The sequence below is a fragment of the Anthonomus grandis genome, chromosome 4 (genome assembly GCF_022605725.1).
Source record: "Anthonomus grandis grandis chromosome 4, icAntGran1.3, whole genome shotgun sequence".
Classification (NCBI taxonomy): domain Eukaryota; kingdom Metazoa; phylum Arthropoda; class Insecta; order Coleoptera; family Curculionidae; genus Anthonomus; species Anthonomus grandis.
Genome location: NC_065549.1, coordinates 21,585,783 through 21,604,544, shown reverse-complemented (window position 1 = coordinate 21,604,544; position 18,762 = coordinate 21,585,783). Strand labels below are relative to the sequence as shown.

Here is an 18,762-nt window from a genome sequence, read left to right as displayed (position 1 = left end):
ATAATATTCATCAAGTGCCATTCCATCTTTTGAGCAGTAGTCGCTTTAACAAAAACATTGAATTGTTAAATAAATGTTCAAAACGAGAAATTTGAACTTAAAATAGATGATTGCTGTAAATAGAAAGTAAACTATTAATTTACCAAAGCTCTTATCATTTACTAAGGCGCAATATACTTAAATAAAAATTTAGTTATTATCAAACTCATATACACTTTTAAATTTATTCAGTCAGTTGCCTAAAATACTCCTTAATACCACGATTATATTATTTTAACCAAAAAATTGTATATTTTATAAATCGTAAAATCTTCTAGCTGATCCATTCCTCTATATATATTTGTTAATGATTAAGATGTCTACGTAACCGTCTAAGCAATATCTCGTAATATGATAAAGGTATTTAATATTTGTTTCAGTAAACCTTTGTTTATAAAAGCATATTACGAGTTTCATTTACTTTATGAAATAAAACAATTAAATTAGAGATTAACACTTTTAAGATAATAAAAGACCACATTCAATTAATTCATTAACCATTTTCCTGCTAAACATACAGTTGCTAAGACTTTAAGAAAAAAGTTAAAATTATTATTAATATAATGGCTAAAGAAAATTCTGCTGGCTTAGAATACGCGTATTCTAGTGTTAATCAAAAAATAGAAAGCAAAGATTTTCAAAATGATATTAAAGGCACAGGTACAATGAAAAAACCTTTTTGAACCTGTATTTACTTAAAAGTACAGTTGATTTTTAGGACCGACAATTGGAATTCGTCACTTGCAATGCTTACTATTATTCGCGCTTTCCTTTATCGCATTTGGTTTTCGAGTAAGTCTTTCTGTGGGAATAGTTGCCATGACTGATCCTTCGGTAAACAAAAACCCAGATATACCAGTAAGTGTACTATTTGTAATCTTACACATTTAAACTTTTGAAGATAATTGTCACCATAAAAAACTTCAAATATTAAAACTATCATATGACAAGATAGCACATTAAGCGTATATTGCAACTAACCTTTTTTGAAAAAAAAACGTAAAATTAAAGTGGCCAAAAGAAAATATATTTAATATCTGTAAATAATCATTAAGTTCCTTACCTGTCTCCGAGGAGGCATAATTCATATAAACAAGATATATTTTTTTTTAAAACATCTACATAAAAGTTACAAAAAAAATATCATAATTTCACTACAATTTTAATTTAACACTATTTTCTAAAAAATCTTAAATTGAGGTAGAACAAGAGAATTTATTAAAGATGGGGAAAGTCTGTTGATAAAAGAAAAGAAGGTTTTGTGAAAGTGTGAACATACTTTTCTCAGGCTTCTGAAATTTGATTTTAGTAAAAGTTTTTATTATAATTAAAAAATTTTTGAATTAAGATAAATTTTTTTAAATCATTGTATATATATATCATATAAAAGATTTATAAAGATATCAAGGTCATATAATGTATTAGTTTTCGGACATGATGTAAATAAATTATAATTTCCAGTTTAAAATATTATTTATTTATTTAGAGTTTGTTTCAAAAATTAATATTAGATTGTAATAACCACATTTACAATAAATTCTCAGGTTATCGATTAATACTGATTAATCTGATGTAATATTTTCTTATTTTGGGTAATTTTTATTTCTCTATTGATGATCATATTAGTGCATCTACATATATGTTATCACTCTAAAACTCGATTTCGCTTTTTAAAAAAGGTTTATTTAATAAGATAATTATTATTTAATTAAAATAATTATTAAAACTTCAAAATTCAAATGGACATAGATTAAATATACAACTTAAAATAAATCTTACAGAACTAACTTAAAATTATTATGTGTGCTATATTTATACAAAATAGTACAGCGGTGTCAGCGGTTCCCATGGTAGGTGCACCGGGCGTAGACAATGGTAGAGCTGCGTCGAAGGTTCCCATGGTAAAGGAATCAGGCCACCGGTTTGCTAATCGACGGAAACGGTAATGTTGCCAATTCCTAGAACTGCTGACTCTGGTTCGTTGCGAAATAACACACGTGTGTGGTTTTGTATTTCAACATATAACAGCTTCCTCATTTAGTTAAAAGCTGATGCCTTGCAGCAACTTTGTAGGGCGAGGTCAACTCTGTGGAGTCTTCGGGGGAGTCATCAGGATGAACGGCAGGTCTTCTTCTGGGGAGGATGCCGCTGAGTCTAAAGCTTTGGAGTTTGGCGTTGTGAATTCTCGAGGTTGATGGGAAGTCATTTTTGGCTAGGAGAACGCTAACTAGGCAGATTTATGGTAGTAGTTGACGTTCTGCTTCACAAATTGCATCTCTATCGATTGGATGAGGTAGTCTGTCCAGGAAGATTTTCTGGCTTCGTCCTAAGCTTTTACAGTGTTCCAAATTTTGCAAAAATACGTAAAGCATCGAATCATCATCTCGCGCAATATATTTCTGTGTTGTTGAAATGATGTGATGAAATCCAGTTCTATTATCTGATAGGTATAAGGTAAACATGATATAAGGTATAAGTTTCTAATTCTACAAGAGGAATTTCAAGAATGAAAACTGTTTTCAAGTCAGATTGATATGCTTCTAATTCAATTATGGTGAGATATTGAGCAATATTAGATGAATAGACTGATGAAGTATAGATTGTTTTTATTTATTGCTTGAGAGATTTCTGTGAGAGAGCTGCAAATCAATTGGTGTGATAATGGAACTATGTAGAATTTTTTAGTCGTGCAAAGGTGATGGCATCTAGAATATTATTTAAGGAGTCTTCAATAAAGGCATAGCTCTCAATAAGAGATTCACAGGTGTCAAGAACTCCTATTTTCGCAGCATAATAACACGTAGTATCAGTAAGATTCGCGATAGAATCTTTGATGGTTTTAGAATTTTTGTTGTTTATGGGGGGTAAGGAATGTTTGGGATAAGGACATTGCGAACAGGCCGCAGAATTTGAAAAGAAGAAAATTTATTTTTGAAGGTGGTAGACAATGGTACAGTGAAAACATCTTGTCGGACTTGCATTGTCTTATTTATTTATTGTAACACGACGTTTCGGTTGGTAAGTATCTCCAACCGTTATCGTGAAACGTCGTGTTACAATAAATAAATAAGACAATGCAAGTCCGACAAGATGTTTTCAAGAAAATTTATTCATAGTATGGCTTTAATTTGGCGAAATTAATTTTTGAAAATTGGTTTGTGTCGAGGTTTAATAGTTTTGCGGAGTTTTGGAAAATTTCAATTAATTCGAAAGGGCCATTAAAAAGGTTTTCATCTTTAGACTTAATTTGAGATTCTTTCACGTAAACCTTGTCACCGATTTTGAAATCATCGTTTTCTTTTGATACATGTTCATCGTGTCTTGCCTTCGCTTTTTCCTTTTTTGTTTTAGTTCTTTGGCGTGCTTGTTTATCGTAAAAGTCCATTCGATTATTAAGATCTCATAACATATTTAGATATTAGTTCTTTTTGATTGTATAAATTTTCAGGGGACAGACTTGAAGTATGTCCGAAAATGAGTTCATATGGAGTAAATCCATGCGTTTTATTGCGAGTATTATTGTAACAGATTACCGCATAGGGTAGTACTTGAAAAGGATGTTCATCGGGGTTATAAGGGTAATTAGCACGAATCATTTCGGAAACGGTTGCATGAAATCGTTTAATAGATCCGTTTGATTGGGGATGACTAACACTAGAGAATGTTAATTTGATGTCAAATAAGCGACAAAGATCTTTTAACAACGTGTTGTTAAATTCAGGTCCGTAATCGCAATGTATTCTCAAAGGTCTAGTGTTGAAAGAATACTAACAGCGTATTGACTATGGTCTTAGCCGTTTTATTTTTAAGAGGGTAGGCTTGTGTAAACTTGGTTAGTTCATCTCAAATTGTTAATGCGTCGTTTCTTGTTGGGTACTCGAAAACGTCGATGTTAATTCTTTCAAAAGGGGTCTTCGAGGTTTCTGTTATAACTAATGGTTCACTTAAGTTTTTCCGGCAAATTTTGGTCTTTTGGCAAGTTTCACAATTTTTCAGAAATTGCTCGACATCTTTAGAAAGATGGGACCAAGTGTATTTTTCTTTGATTCGTCTTTGGGTTTTGTTGATTCCTCGGTGGAGATTCGCTTTTCCGCGGTGATAATGATCTAGAATTTCTGGTATTTCATGTTTGTCTGGGGTTCGAACTAAATCTTGGCAAATTCTTATTTTAATTTCTTTGTCGGCAAATATAAAGCTAAATATTTCTAAAATGGGTAGTTCTAAATTATTTTCTATACATTAAGTTTCAGAGTCATCAAAATCGTGTCTATCTCTGTATAATGTATAAAATAGATGTGGAACTACTGTCTCCAGGTTATAAGGTAGTAGAACTATGAAGTATTTCCTATTCTTAACTGATTTGCTATGGACGATGTTAATACTAGAAGATCTGAAATCAAAGTGTTCTTCAAGTATATCTTCCATTATTTCATGATGTAAGTTTTGTAATTTATTTTGCCAAAAGAAGGAAATTATATTTTTATGGGATTTACGTAAGAGTTGGTTATTTGATATTTCTATTTTGGAATAATCTAGTAAAGATATCGTATTGTAAAATTTTGTAAATTTAATATATTCTTGTACCATATACTCATTCGGTTTCTTTGAAATCATCTGTAACAGGGAGACAGGGGCTTTCTCCTTCTTCTGTCTTTTCTTCTTTAGATGTATTTTCATTAGATGCAAAAACCTTTATTTTGGATTGCATTGAGGCACATTCTTCAAAACTATTAATTCTTATTCTGGAGAGTGCATCGGCATTCTTATTTATTTTTTCGGGTTTGTGTTCGATATGGTATGTGTGGTCCTCAAGTTTTAGACGCCATCTAACTAATCTGCTACCTGGATCTTTGATATAAGTTAGAGGTCGATGATCAGTTATTAAAGTGAATTTTCGGTCAAAGAGATAAGGGCCGAAGTGTTTGACAGCCCATACGATAGCAAGTAATTCTCTTTCGATGGTTAAGTACTTAGTTTCAGCGTTTCAGCGCTACAGAGGGTTCTCGAGGCAAATGCTATTGGAAGGTCTTTGCCAATGGGACCTTGGGAAAGGACAGCACCTATTGCAAATGCGCTTGCATCGGTACTAAGTAAGAAAGGTTCTTCGAAATTAGGATATATTAAGATGGGGTCTGAAATTAATGCTTATTTTAGTTCGTTAAAGGAGATTTTGCATTCTGAATCGAAGAGAAAATATGTATCTTTTTGTAACTTAATGACTGGTTTCGAGATCTTAGCAACGAGATCTTGGGTATGAAGCGACGATAATAACCGACGAGACCTAAGAAAGATTTTATCCCTTTTGGTGTTTTAGGTTCCGGGAAGTTTTGGATACAGTCGACTTTAGAAGAGTTAGGTTTAACACCATCTTTAGTGACTAGGTGTCCTAGGTATGCGACTTCTTTGTGGAGGAATTCGCATTTGTCCGGTTGAATTTTTAGGTTTGCTCGTCGAAGACGTTTAAATGCTTCTTTAAGACGTTCAAGATGTTCGTGAATGGTGGGAGAATAGATAATAATATCGTCCATGTAGACTAGACAACGTTCATTTTGGATGCCCAAAAGGATGTTATCCATGATACGTTGGAATGTAGACGGGGCATTTTTTAAGCCGAATGGCATACGAATGAATTTGTAATGGCCATTGTCTACTGAGAAAGCCGTTTTGAGAATATCTTTTGGATCTATCTCGATCTGATGGAAACCAGAAGCTCGACCTTGCTTAATGCTCGAGTTGCTCTAGTGGAGAAATATTGGCATTTTCCCAATTGATCCAATTGATCATTTATAGCCATAATATTTGCACAATCGCACGAACTAATAAAGGTGTTTAAAAAGATTTGATCACCTTCATACTCAGGAATAATTGAAAATATCTCCGAAAGTTTGTAGGGTTCAATTTCTGTTTCTTAGTTATCTATTTTAGCGGTTGTTGCCATACGAGTTTCTTTCGATGGCATTTTGGTAAATAGATCTTATTATATTAAAATATTAAAATATTTAAACGTAAATATATATAAAATTTTCAAATAAAAATGGGTAACCTATATCAGATTATCGAACAAATGGTATCAACAAATCGTTTATATATAAAAGAAGACAGGATGATTCGATAACTTACATTAAAGCTAGATGCATGGAGTTGTCTTGTTCTCTATTGGTCAAAACAAACAGAAGTTTTCCAACGATGTTTCACTGCCTGTGCCAATGAGTGAGGACGCCTTGTTTACTCTCTGGTCCTGATCCAGGGTGATCTGGTCCAGGTGAGTCCTGAAGATGGTCAGTTGTCCGTTTATGGGATTGGAATCCGCCGTTAAGAGTTAGAATTCTCTTGTTCTGTTGACGTTTTACTTTTTTCTTACAGAACTAACTTAATATTATTATGTGTGCTGTATTTATACAAAATAGTACAGCGGTGTCAGCGGTTCCCATGGTAGGTACATCGGGCGTAGCCAATGGTAGAGCTGCGTCAGCGGTTCCCATGGTAAAGGAATCAGGGCCACCGGTTTGCTAATCGACGGAAATTGTAATGTTGCCAATTCCTACAACTGCGAACTTTGGTTCGTTGCGAAATAACACACGTGTGTTGTTTTGTATTTCAACATATAACACATATGCAATTCATTTTAATTTAAAACAAAAATTATTGATTTAATTTTTCTTTGATACAATTTCTTTTACGTTTATTTTTCTATAATTCACAAAAAAAGTTATTAGATAATAGATATATGGAATCATTATTTATTTCCAGATATTGTCTTGATAATCTTACGCTCATCATTTTATAATTTACAACTTAACACATCTGCTTTTTAGGATCATTCACAAATAAGTCCAATCTAGGTGTTGGGATTAGTTTTATTTCATTCATAGAAAACAGCTACAAATATAAATAATATATCCTTATTAATTAAAAAATTGAAACAAAAATTTATTTAATAGCATCTAGAACCTAATAATATAACTATTATACATACATTAAAAAAAATATACGTTTTTCTCATATCAATGTCAAATTTGCAACTTAAAAAAAGCTTAATAGTGATTTAAAAAATATAGCTAGAATTTCTTACAACTAGTCAAGTAGGTTGCTTATAAGCATTTATCCATTAATATCTTCTGGTCTATAGATCATTGACAGAACCTACGATTTTTTGATCATTTATGAGCCGAAATACTAGTATACGTGATGATCCAGCTAACTTGAGGCTAATATCTGAAACAAAGATTATTTTAGAGATAATAAATTTGTTGATTGGATATGACAAGTTATAACTTACTACCAGAACCTAAGAATATATTTTGTGGCTCCCTTAAACGGTATTCAGAGCTGTTTATTGATAACTTTCTAAATAAACGCCAAAGGTATGACTTCTTCTTCATATATATATTTGACTTTCAATATATGCCCCTTATCCTTTCGAACTAAAGCTTGCACAATACTTCGCAGTTTCGGGTCCGCATACATGTTCGAAAGCCTTGAACTTCTCTTGGTAGCCTAAAGAGATTCTTTTGTGAGATTTACATTATTGTCACGTACTTGGTTAGCCTATATCGTCTGCTTTTCTAAAAGTTGCTTTAAAAGTGCGTCTTGAAATACCATAGAATAAATGAGAATGACAGCCTAAGAATATCCAGCTTGAACTTGCTCTGGTAAATCAAGTCGCTTTTTTGTTTATTGGTTTCTTCATTTTCTGGTATCCAGCTTTGGTTGACCGAGTTACAGTAGGGGCTACTAATTCGGAATTGACTTCATGAGAACTGATTGCATTTATTGCCACTTTTTTTATTTTAGGTATTCTTTTTAGTTATTTCTTGTATATTTTATATGGGAATTTATTAAATTAAATTCTCAAATAAACGTCGGCTTCAGCTTGACCCTTATTGGTCGGTGATCAAGGCGGGATCTAGCTCACCGACTAATAGTGAATATTTTAGATGACTAGTATTCTAGATAAACTATGCTTTTATTGAAAATTTCCATACACTCTTTTTATCTGGTATTATTACGGAGATGAAGTATTGAGATATCATTTTATTTAGTAGAATATACATGACTTAAGGTCTTGATATACTGTCCTATTTCCTCCAGGACCCAGCCTGCTCTTCTCTTTTTATAATAGTTCTATGGTTGGAACCTTTGATATGACACTCAAATTACAAAATACCAAAACTTTTTATTTATTCTCGATACGTGTATCTCTAATGATGTTAGTATGTTCGGGAGAAGATTAAAACTGAGAAAATATAAGTTCTGTTCCGCTGATCATAAAGCCCTTTTAATATTCCTATTTTTGATACGTTTGATGTGATACTCAAATCACCATTTTTCTTCACACATGTTTCGCTAAAGATAGCATTTAGCATTTTTGAGAGAAGATTAAAAATATTTTATGTGTTAAAAATAAAATAAAGAGTTTTAGTTAATGATAAGATGGTTTTGTGATGTGACAACTTCTATAAGACTTTAGCTTTATTTGAGCATATATTTGAATCATTTTTTTATTCAGCCTCAGTTTTCCCCTTATAACCTATATTTGCATCTACCCAGGGTAAATTTTACCTTCAAGTTTATTTTTCTGACATGTGATGATGTCCTATTCTGGTTAAGTATTAGTTCAAGATATTTAAATTATTTAAGGAATAATATTGATATTCAATTAAGCTTTGAGCTTTCGGTCCTTCAAGAAGTTTTCGTGAAAGGAATAATTAAAGTTATTTGGTGGTATATTAAAAAATAAATATTAAAAAAGTCTTTTTTAGATCTGACCAACTTCAAGAGTATTTAATTGATTCTCAGATCTATTTGATAGAAGCGATAGCAACATATGTTTTGTTTCGCAACTAAACTTATCTAATAAATGAAAAAAAAATGAAAGCGATTAAATACTAAAGAGAGAGAGTAGTAACTCTCACAAAAGTAGAATTATCTGTAGTGTCAAAGTAGTAAATTAACCATTATTTTTTGTATGTTATTATAAATAACTATTGCCATATTTTTTTTTTAATTCCATCGCCTCTCAGATTTGAGACTTTTTTGAATAAATAGAATACCCAGCATAAGGGAGGCATATTTTTTTCTTAATAATGATTTGGCAAAAATTCCTATTATTGTTGATTTTTAGAATTACCCCGGCTGGACAAAAATGAATTATATTCAATCAGCATTCTTCTGGGGCTATATGGTACCGCAACTCCTTGCGGCCTATGTAGCAAAGAGGTATGGACCAAAGTGGTTTTTAATTGGATGTGTACTAGTGCAATCATTATTAAGTAAGAAAAAGTTTTTACGAAATTAAAAACAAAATTAAAATTTCAGGACTTTATTTTCTTTACAAACTTTTCTTTTTAGGTTTTGCAACTCCAGTTACTGCTGCTTATTTCGGAGAAGTTGGAATGATGGCCAGCAGGGCGATTTAAGGTTTTTGTCAAGGTTTTATATTTCCCTCGTTGGCTCATTTATTGAGTCGTTGGGTTCCTCCACAGGAAAGATCAAAATTAGGATCTGCTGTTATGACAGGTACTTACTGTAGTAATTTAATTATTAATTATTTTATTTAATGGTAGTAATTTAATTTAATTATTACGTTAGATACAATTCTCATTCCATATATAGGGCTATTTTCTTTAATTAATTTCTTGAAAACCCTCAATATAAATTAAAGATTATAAATTAACATTATAAATTAAAGAAATTAGATAATACTTTGGAACCATTTTCAGCGGGAAAGGGAGGTACAGTATTCGCTATATTAGTGACAGGCTTTATTGCTGCAAGTGTTTATGGTTGGCCATGGGCTTTTTGCCTATTTGGCATCATTGGTATAATTTGGTGTATTTGTATGGTTTTTTTCGGATATGATGTACCCGCAAAAGATCCAAGAATTTCCTTGACTGAAAGAAAATATATTGAAGAAAGTACCGGAATAGCTGAACATGTAGGTTTAGTTGGCATTTAAATTTTTAGGAAAGTAAATATTATATTTTTGTAGCATGTAGAAACGCCGTGGAAAAAAATTATTAAATCTAAGCATGTTTGGGCTCTATTTGTGGCTCAAACAGGAAATAACTACTGTTTCTGGACCTTGCTTACTCAAATTCCGACATATATGAATTACGTCATGAATTTTGATATGAAACATGTAAAGATTTGAAGTCTATTTGTCGTTTATTGGAAAATAAATAATAATGTTTTTTACAGAATAGCATATTGTCAGCATTACCTTATTTGACTTTTTGGCTTTTGGGCTTTGTTTTTGGACCAATATCTGACATTCTAATAAATAAAGGAGTTGTTACAAGGGGTGGAGCTAGAAAAATATGTAACTCCATAGGTGAGAGAGAAACTCATAATAAAATATATAATTTTTTGAAAATTTCAATACTAATTCTAGGCCTAATGGTTCCGGCAGCAGCCTTAATAGCACTAGGTTTTACAAGTCAGGATCGGCAAGTGCAAGGTGTTATTCTTCTTATAATAGCAGTGGGTTTCAATGCTGCCTGTTTTTCTGGATTTGCTGTAAACCATATGGATCTTTCTCCCAATCACGCCGGGATTCTTATGGGCTTATGTAATGGATGTTCTCAAATTACAGGTGTATTGGCACCAATTATTGTGCAGTTGTTTGTTCCTAATCTTGTAAGTATAAAGTCAAAAACTAATAGTTCCAAAAGAATTGGTAAGTACTATATATTTAAAACAAAATAAAAGCATACATAGGCTGCTCAAAAAATAATGCTGGCGCGAAATTTAGTAGCAAGAAAATAATATTTTGAACAAGTGATAAGTTCTTAATCCTTCAATATAGTTTTCCAAAATAATTGGAAAATTCATAAATTGTGATCTTAGTATTTTAATATTACTGATCCCATAATAGTGTATAATTAAAAGTCGTATAATTAATACAATACAACGTAACTTGAATAACTAATGAAACGGGGTAAATTGAGGAATTTTTAATAAAATTTTGAGCTTTATCTTTTTATTTAACGCACTTTTCTACTTTAAACTATACCCAGCCTGCAGTTGGTAAATTACAGAGCTTAGACTATTATTAAAGCCAAAGTCAAAATACGTTTTGAAATTGTGAAAAAACTACTTAAAAGGAAGATAGTTAATTTCTTGGAAAGAAAATAAATTCTAAGCCAGTCTCAATTTAGATTCCAACTATACAAAAAAATCGGTGACGCTATTTTCCATATGCTTGAAAAACTTGATCTGGTCATTTGTACCGAAGAAGTCGCTGCGGCAGTATCTTATAACCTGACCAAAACATTTGATTATATATCTTCTGATATTTCCTTTGTTCTTGATCCTCTCTTATTTTTCATTTACAATAATTTTTGCTATGTATTATCAGGCATGGCCAGTGCACTTTATTTACTAATGATGCTACTCTTCTTTGACATAGCAAAGATACTACTATTCTTGAGGAAATGGTTAACCAATTAGCAAATGTTGATAAATGTCGCGACTGTAATTTATTACCATTTAATATTTTAAAGGCCAATATTTTAAATTGTAGATGTTCTTAAGATAATGTCTACTTACACACAGTCTTTGCCTGTAACAGATTCAAATATACAGGGGTCGGCATAAGTCAGTTAACGCTGTCCTGCGCTATTCAAAAATAGTGCGAACGCGGCAACGGTGCTTGCCTTACCGAATTTGTGCGATTAGAGGTGGGGAGTATGGTACTTGTCACTACTTAATGTTAGTTTACGATTGTGGGTCACCGTATTTCGCTATTTTTAACAAGACGGCGCTCCGTCGCACTTCGAACTTGAAGTTCGCAAATACCTGAATGCCGATTGCTGCAAAAGCGTAAATAAGCGGTGTCATATCTGCATTAAGGAAGGCGGTCTGCAATTTGAATACAAAATGTAATTTTTAAATCATAATTACTTTTGTATAGAAATAGTCAAAGCAATAAACTATTTTTCTGTATCGTTTTTTTTTCTTTTTGTTTGGTATGCAAATTGGTTAACTGACTTATGCCGACCTCTGTACTTTTGGGATTGGTTACCGATGGAAGGTTGATGTTCGACAAACATATTAAGCAGTTGTGCTCTGGCCTGTCTTTAGATTGTTTTGCATTCAAAGTGATTAAAAACAGCTTAAATATAACAGTAGTCAAGGATGCTTATTATGCTTTGGTTGACTGATACCTACGTGTTTGCTGTTGGGAAAACTCTTCGGCCCACTTATTCAACTCAGTATTTGTACTGTGAAGGCACGCTATAAGATATTTGTTGTTTACTAAGCATAGAGAATCTTGTAAGCTATATTCTACCAGCTTACAAATGTTAACGGTCTTGTCAATTTTTATATTTGAGACTGCTTACTTAATGCGTAAAAAGTATTATTTAAAAATGCCCGTTCATCATTTACTATAAAATTGTCAATATCCACAATGTCTTTAACCCAAAACCATATCATGTACTACAGTAAGAAGATTTTTAACAATCTTCTACTGTTGCTTAGAAAGACTACGCCTGATAAATTATTAGGATAGTAGTTAAGAAAGTTAAGAAACTGGTGTTAGAAAAAGCTTACTCCAGCACTGATGAATACTAATGCAATAACCAAATCTTGTTATTTGATTATTGCATAAGTTAAGTTTTATATAATACTTTTTTACTGGAGATCTGGATGTTAGTATATTAAAAAATTTGTTTGAAATCCCAAGAATTTTTTTTTAATATATTTTTTTTTGTTTTCTTTTACATGATAATTCAATATTTTTATAATAGCTTTGTTAAAAACATCTTGTGTTTCTAAATACTAAAACTTATTTTGACTTTGACTTGCTTCTACATAGTTCGACTGAAACCAAGGCAATTTACTCGTCTTAGAACATAAAATGAATCATAAATACACATTATAGAATAAACATTAGCTACTTTAGATTGAGTGCAAAATCTACACAGGGGGCAAAGGACATATTTTGTTGATAAACATGCTTAGTATTTCATGTTGCCAGTAATTACTCAATTTTAATAGAAAAAAATAAAGTGATATAATAAATTATTATAATTAGCAAAACTAGTTGCATTCTTTATTATAAAGCAAAAGAAAGAGTGAAACTCGTTTAATAACCAAAACTATTTTATACTATATTTACACTAAATACTAAAAATAATAATTATTTTTAATTTGGATTTTTCAAATCACCAAATTTCCCAACACAGCGGCAACGCTGTAGATTTTACCCAGAAATATTCTGGCGATAAAGGCATTTTGCAACGGCGCTCGTTGTTTACTTTTGGATGGTGCAGTTTTCGTACAGTATTAATATTAAAAGGATGTTTTGAGTGGATTCAGTGCGTTTTTTTTATTAATATTAAGACTAAAAACCTTTTTGCTGAAAAATAATAAAGAAGTCTGAAGTGGGTCACATATATTGGAAAAAAGAAAATTGAAATCGTTCCTTTCACAGGCAAGTTAGGTGCCAATGCAATGGTGTCATCCTTCTAGGGTATAATATTATAGAGTACGGCATATTTATATAGTATCTATTAAGTATTGGATACCAAAATATTAATAAAAATGTGTAATTAAGTATATTATTATAATCTAGCAAATTTATTGCTTATTCGAACTCAAAATGCCGAAAACTTAATGTGTAAAGTGTGCCAAAATGGAGGTAGTATCTGGTCGATATCCAGAAACCAAAATCAAGAACGCAGCATATGTCGCTTGCCAGCATTATGTTTATAGTCGGCGCCCATTATTATTTAATCAATATAATGCCCGTATCTCCTGGAGTTCCAAAGATATAAACAATGGATAACTTAATCGGTTTAAAGGGGGTATAAATTCCGACAAACTAAGGTTTTTTTGGAAAAATTTATTGAAAGGTTAATTTCCAAAGGATCTGTATCAAACTTTTTTCTGTGATATATAATAAATATCTAAACAGATTGAAAAAATATCTAGAAAAACAACACAAAGTGGCAACTTCGGATACGTGCATTATAAACATAGAGGTATTCTACGTTGCTAAGTTGCTTTTTTTTTCAATAACTTTTTTGTCAGAAATCTTTTTTTATACTAAAAAATTTGTTGATTACTCTCAAAGTATATTTTATTAGTCAGCAAATAAACTAAACTTAAAGAGTACACTTTTTATCTGTTACAAAATACAACACATTAAAAAAATATGTAGGGTAGGCTGGCCTAAAATGACATAGTAGGGTAAAACAACATAGATACAAAATCTCGAACTTGGCAACACTATTTTTCGGAATAACTTTATGTCAACAGTGTCTCGGCATGTCTTTATATTACGCGTATTAAAAATATCGAGATTAGTTTGGCGTTAACGTTCATAGGACGTGCTTTGTATTTTTTCAAGTCTACAAAATGTTTGTGTTTTAAAACAGAACATTTAACTAAAGTATTTAAAGTTTAATTTTTTACGATCTAACCTAATTACAGGTATGTATTAATCTTATTTATTGGTAAAATAACAACATTTTAACATTTTTTTTGATAAATAAACATGTGTTTATGGTGCAAGTTGGGTAAAATGACATAGGATCTATATGGCTAGAATGACATAGTATGCCATTTTGCCCTTATTTTTTTACAGTTTCTCAAAATGAATTGTTTCTTCTTATTTTTTTTAGAATGGTTGGAAATTACTCAAGAAAAACCACGCGTCAGTCTTGGGATCCGTTACAGATGCAAAAAGCTATTGCGGCAGTACAAAATGGAGAAATGGGCTGGCTCAAAGCTTCAAAAACATTTGGCGTACCCCAGGCTACGCTAAGAAGACGAGGATAGAACAAAAATAAAAGAGTCAAAGCTACTGATAAGGGTCTAGGCCGATACGAAACCACCTTTTTTGTAGAGTTGGAGAGGGACCTAGTTCAACATATCAAATTATTGGAATCTTGTTTATTTGGTTTATCATGCGATGAAGTTCGTTCCTTGGCGTATCAACTGGCAGAAAGAAATGGAATTGCACACAGGTTTAACTCAACTACTAAAATGGCTGGTTGGGATTGGCTACGTGGATTTAGGTCCAGAAACCCCGATATATCTCTTAGAAAGCCTGAAGCTACTTCGGCCGCTAGAGCACAATCCTTCAATAAGCCGCAAATTGCTAATTTTTTTAGAACTTTTCAAGAGACAATTGAAAAAGAGCATATCAACTCCACGCGCATTTGAAATATAGATGAATCTGGCCTGTCTACTGTCCAAAAACTTAGCCGAGTACAGCTAAAGGTCGAAAACAAGTTGGCTTAATTTCAAGTGCTGAAAGGGGGCAGCATATTACAGCTGTGGTTTGCATGAGCGGAGCAGGAGCCTATATTCCCCCATCATTAATTTTTCCCAGAAAAAAACTGGAAAAAGGAACTGACCGACGAGGTACATTGGGAATAGCTCAGGAGACAGGCTGGATGACGGGCGAGATTTTTCTAATCCTTCAAAGGCAAATAAAGTGTTACTTCTGGTTGATGGTCATGCTAGCCATAAAACTCTAGGTGTTACAAGATTTGCTAAAGAAAATGGAATAGAAATGATGTTTCCCACCTCATTGCACCCACCAGCTGCAACCTTTAGATGTGTGCTTTTTTGGGCCATTAAAAACATTTTATGATCAAGAAGTTACAAAATGGCTAAAATGTCATCCAGGCAGAACTGTTTCTTCATATCAGATTGGCGGGTTATTTGCTGCAGCATATGGAAAAGCAGCTACAAATCAAAATGCTGTAAGTGGGTTTATGAAAATAGGAATATGGCCGCTAAACCCAGATATATTTCCTGATTATCTGTTTAACCCTGCAATGGTCACAGATAGATATCAAGATGGTGATACTCAAGTGGCTAACCATTCATTGAATATAAACAATATTTCAGTTATTCGCCCACAAGGCATTTCCCCTCTTCCAAGTTTATCCGGGATACAAGCAAACCCAAGAAAGCGGAAGGCAGAAGGAACCAAAGTGCTTACGAGTAGCCCAATATTAAAGAACTTAAAGCTAGAGAAGCGGAAAAACAAGCTGCTGAATTTCGCAAAGCCGCGAAACGAACCAAAAAAAATGTAACTCATTTAGTTGAAAGCCCTGAAAGTTTAAAAGAAGTTATTCAAATCAAAGAAGGTGCCAAAGAAAGTAAAAACCGCATAACACGTAAGGCTGCCATAGTAGCATCTGAACACTTTGTGCCAATGGACGAAAACTCTGATAATGAAGAGCCGTTTCAAGATGAAGACGACGAAGATGATCCACCCTGCCTATATTGTAACAGTTTGTACTCTATGTCCAAGTCCAAGGAAACATGGGTTAGATGTCAATCGTACTCGAAATGGGCACATTGTGAGTGTGCTGGTATTTCTAAAAGCAGCAAACAATATGTATGTGTTAGTTTTAACTTGTAATGACCTTATCTACCTACGTAAGTTTCCTATGTCATTTTACCCAAGTATGCTCGGGTAAAATGAAACATTTACATATTTCTTTTTATATTTTTTTCACCAGGATTATTTATTTATTTTAAAAAAATTAGGTTATATTCTTATTATAAACCTTTAGTATTATAAATTACTAATGATTTTGTATGTTTACATTATAAGAATAAAAAAATAATAAGCAAAAATAAAGTGGTATGTCATTTTAGGCCAGTCTCCCCTAGTGGATTAACAAAATTATATATTAAATGAAAATTTGAAAAGTTGATTTGACATCATTGTCTGAGAGATGGTGAACTCAAACCTCGCCTATAGTTTGCACCTAGGCTTATTCTAGGCGATCATTCAATGTTCTAAGGTAGTCGTAGTATAAGCTTTCTCGACTATTAGCTATTATTTGAATACCAGTGGTAGTAATCCTTTACTACTTCACTTACTTAATATTCTTCATTTGTGAAAACAAGACTGACAATGCTTTATGCAAACTTATGTCACACTAACATAACTACACTATTAAAATGATAAATATTAAGTTTTTCATGCCATTAACTCTATCCCATTAACTTTACTAAATAACAAAAACAAATGTTGATATTGACTTTCAAGGACACATAGAGAAATTTTCTTTGAGGTAAATTTATTTAAATATAAATAAGATCTTGTAAAAACTTTCGGAAAATAGTCAGAGCCTCTTTAAAAAATTAACATTTATTCTATAAAAAGAGAAGTCCTGCTTTATGAGACGGTGAATTGTCTTGATAAAAAGGATTTGTTTTGCAAATGTGGCGTTTTTTTGACGTCAGCTTATAGGCAAAATATGCTCCTCTAAGGTCTCATTCTATTTAGAGATAATCTATTAATTTTCATGACTACCTCAAAATAACAGTGGCCATTACTTTTCCAATCTTTGCTGTTTCTAAAGCCGATTTTGTTTTAGATGTATGGTATATACATCCGACGTCATTATTTGAACAAATTTTTAATATTTATAAGAATAGAATAAGGGTAGAAAGGTTTCAAATTGAATAAGATTTTGCCTATTTTACTAACCTAAGTATACTTTCCACAAAGTTAGAAGTGGTTTGTAAAAATAGCATTCCCTCCTTTTAATACCTACTTCATTGCAAATTTTTTCCCCAAATTAATTTAAAGTTTTAGTTTAGTTAATTTAAATTATGAGCTCTTAGCAGGATCAAGGATCTAACATAACAAAAAAAAATGTACGCTTGCTTCTGCTACGCATTTTCTTTTTATCATTTAGCATATTTGTAGCAATTTATATAAATAGTTACGCTATAAATAAATAATTATGGTTATTTACACAAGTGATTGTCAAAATTTAAAGCATTGTTCGCTTGACATCATATTAAATTAGTTAAACAATTACCTTGGTTCTATAACCTTGATTATCTTATTTGGTATTATTGAGGTACTAAAAGAAATTAAAAATATTATATTTTCAGCGAGACCACCTTCAGTGGAGAAACGTATTTTTTCTAGCAGCATCTATAAACGTTTCGACAGCAGTGATTTTCATTCTATTTGGAAGCGGTGAAGTCCAACCCTGGGATATTGAAGATGCCGAAGAAAACAAAGAAGACAAAAAATGTCAACTTTAAAGTAGAAAGAGAAGAATCTTTTAAGAAAAATTTCTTAAAAAGTTTAGTATGCCAATTGCCAATTTTTATCCAGATTTTATGGAAAAATTGCAACCAATATTATGTTCCTAACTTATATGTTTGTAGTGTTCATAAATATTTTTTATAAATATATTGTTTTTTCTTTTATGTCAATTAGTCTTACGATCTGTTGAGCAATGTTTCCTAACTTGATTAAAATTTGATCCCCTTTTATCGATCGACCCATATACCCAGCTTAAGATCTTTAAGTTATCTGAAATTCATCAATCCGGATACACTTTGAAATGCCATTAAACCTCACCCAAAATTTGCGTAATCTTCTTTAAAATAGATCCTTTAAATTCTTCCTGTTCTCTAACTTTAAGTCTCAAAGGTTATTCAGAGGCAAAGCAAATCTTATTGACTAACAATACGTACCCAAAAATGCGGTTAACCTAAAATCTTAGTTGTCTGTCGGCTTAAGCTTTTAAGTAAATACAAAAACTTGGTGGGTGCCTGTGAGCTTTTTTCGAAATAATTACGTATATGGCGTGGTATTTTGTTTAGAAAATGAGTCGCTTTATACTTGAAAACGCATTTTTTTTATAGTCGGTAGTTTTAAAAGGTAGCCGACCATTGTCGGGACAATGACTTAAATATGTTTTGGTTGGTGCCTAGAAGTCAGAT

General features: G+C 32.0%; 1 protein-coding gene across 3 annotated transcripts; it reads left to right on the top strand.

Moving 5' to 3' along the window:
- Positions 1-552: 552 nt before the first annotated feature.
- Positions 553-18,243, top strand: LOC126735491 (putative inorganic phosphate cotransporter). 3 transcript variants are annotated; one of them, XM_050439496.1, is made up of 9 exons: positions 553-699; positions 758-897; positions 9,164-9,258; positions 9,391-9,558; positions 9,762-9,976; positions 10,031-10,180; positions 10,240-10,372; positions 10,433-10,677; positions 17,920-18,243. In XM_050439496.1, exons 4-9 carry the CDS (start codon positions 9,552-9,554, stop codon positions 18,073-18,075), a joined length of 906 nt encoding a protein of 301 aa, XP_050295453.1. In that variant the 5' UTR covers positions 553-699; positions 758-897; positions 9,164-9,258; positions 9,391-9,551; the 3' UTR covers positions 18,076-18,243. The 3 variants fall into 3 exon arrangements, with proteins under 3 accessions (XP_050295453.1, XP_050295450.1, XP_050295452.1); XM_050439493.1 differs by having other exon boundaries at positions 9,164-9,311; XM_050439495.1 differs by having other exon boundaries at positions 747-897; positions 9,164-9,311.
- The last annotated feature ends 519 nt before the right edge of the window (positions 18,244-18,762 follow it).

Excerpts from the sequence above, each read along its gene's own strand:
- LOC126735491 (XM_050439496.1), top strand. Across the intron at positions 10,373-10,432 it reads AAAAATATGTAACTCCATAG|GCCTAATGGTTCCGGCAGCA; the intron begins GTGAGAGAGAAA and ends TACTAATTCTAG. Across the intron at positions 10,678-17,919 it reads AGTTGTTTGTTCCTAATCTT|CGAGACCACCTTCAGTGGAG; the intron begins GTAAGTATAAAG and ends TTATATTTTCAG.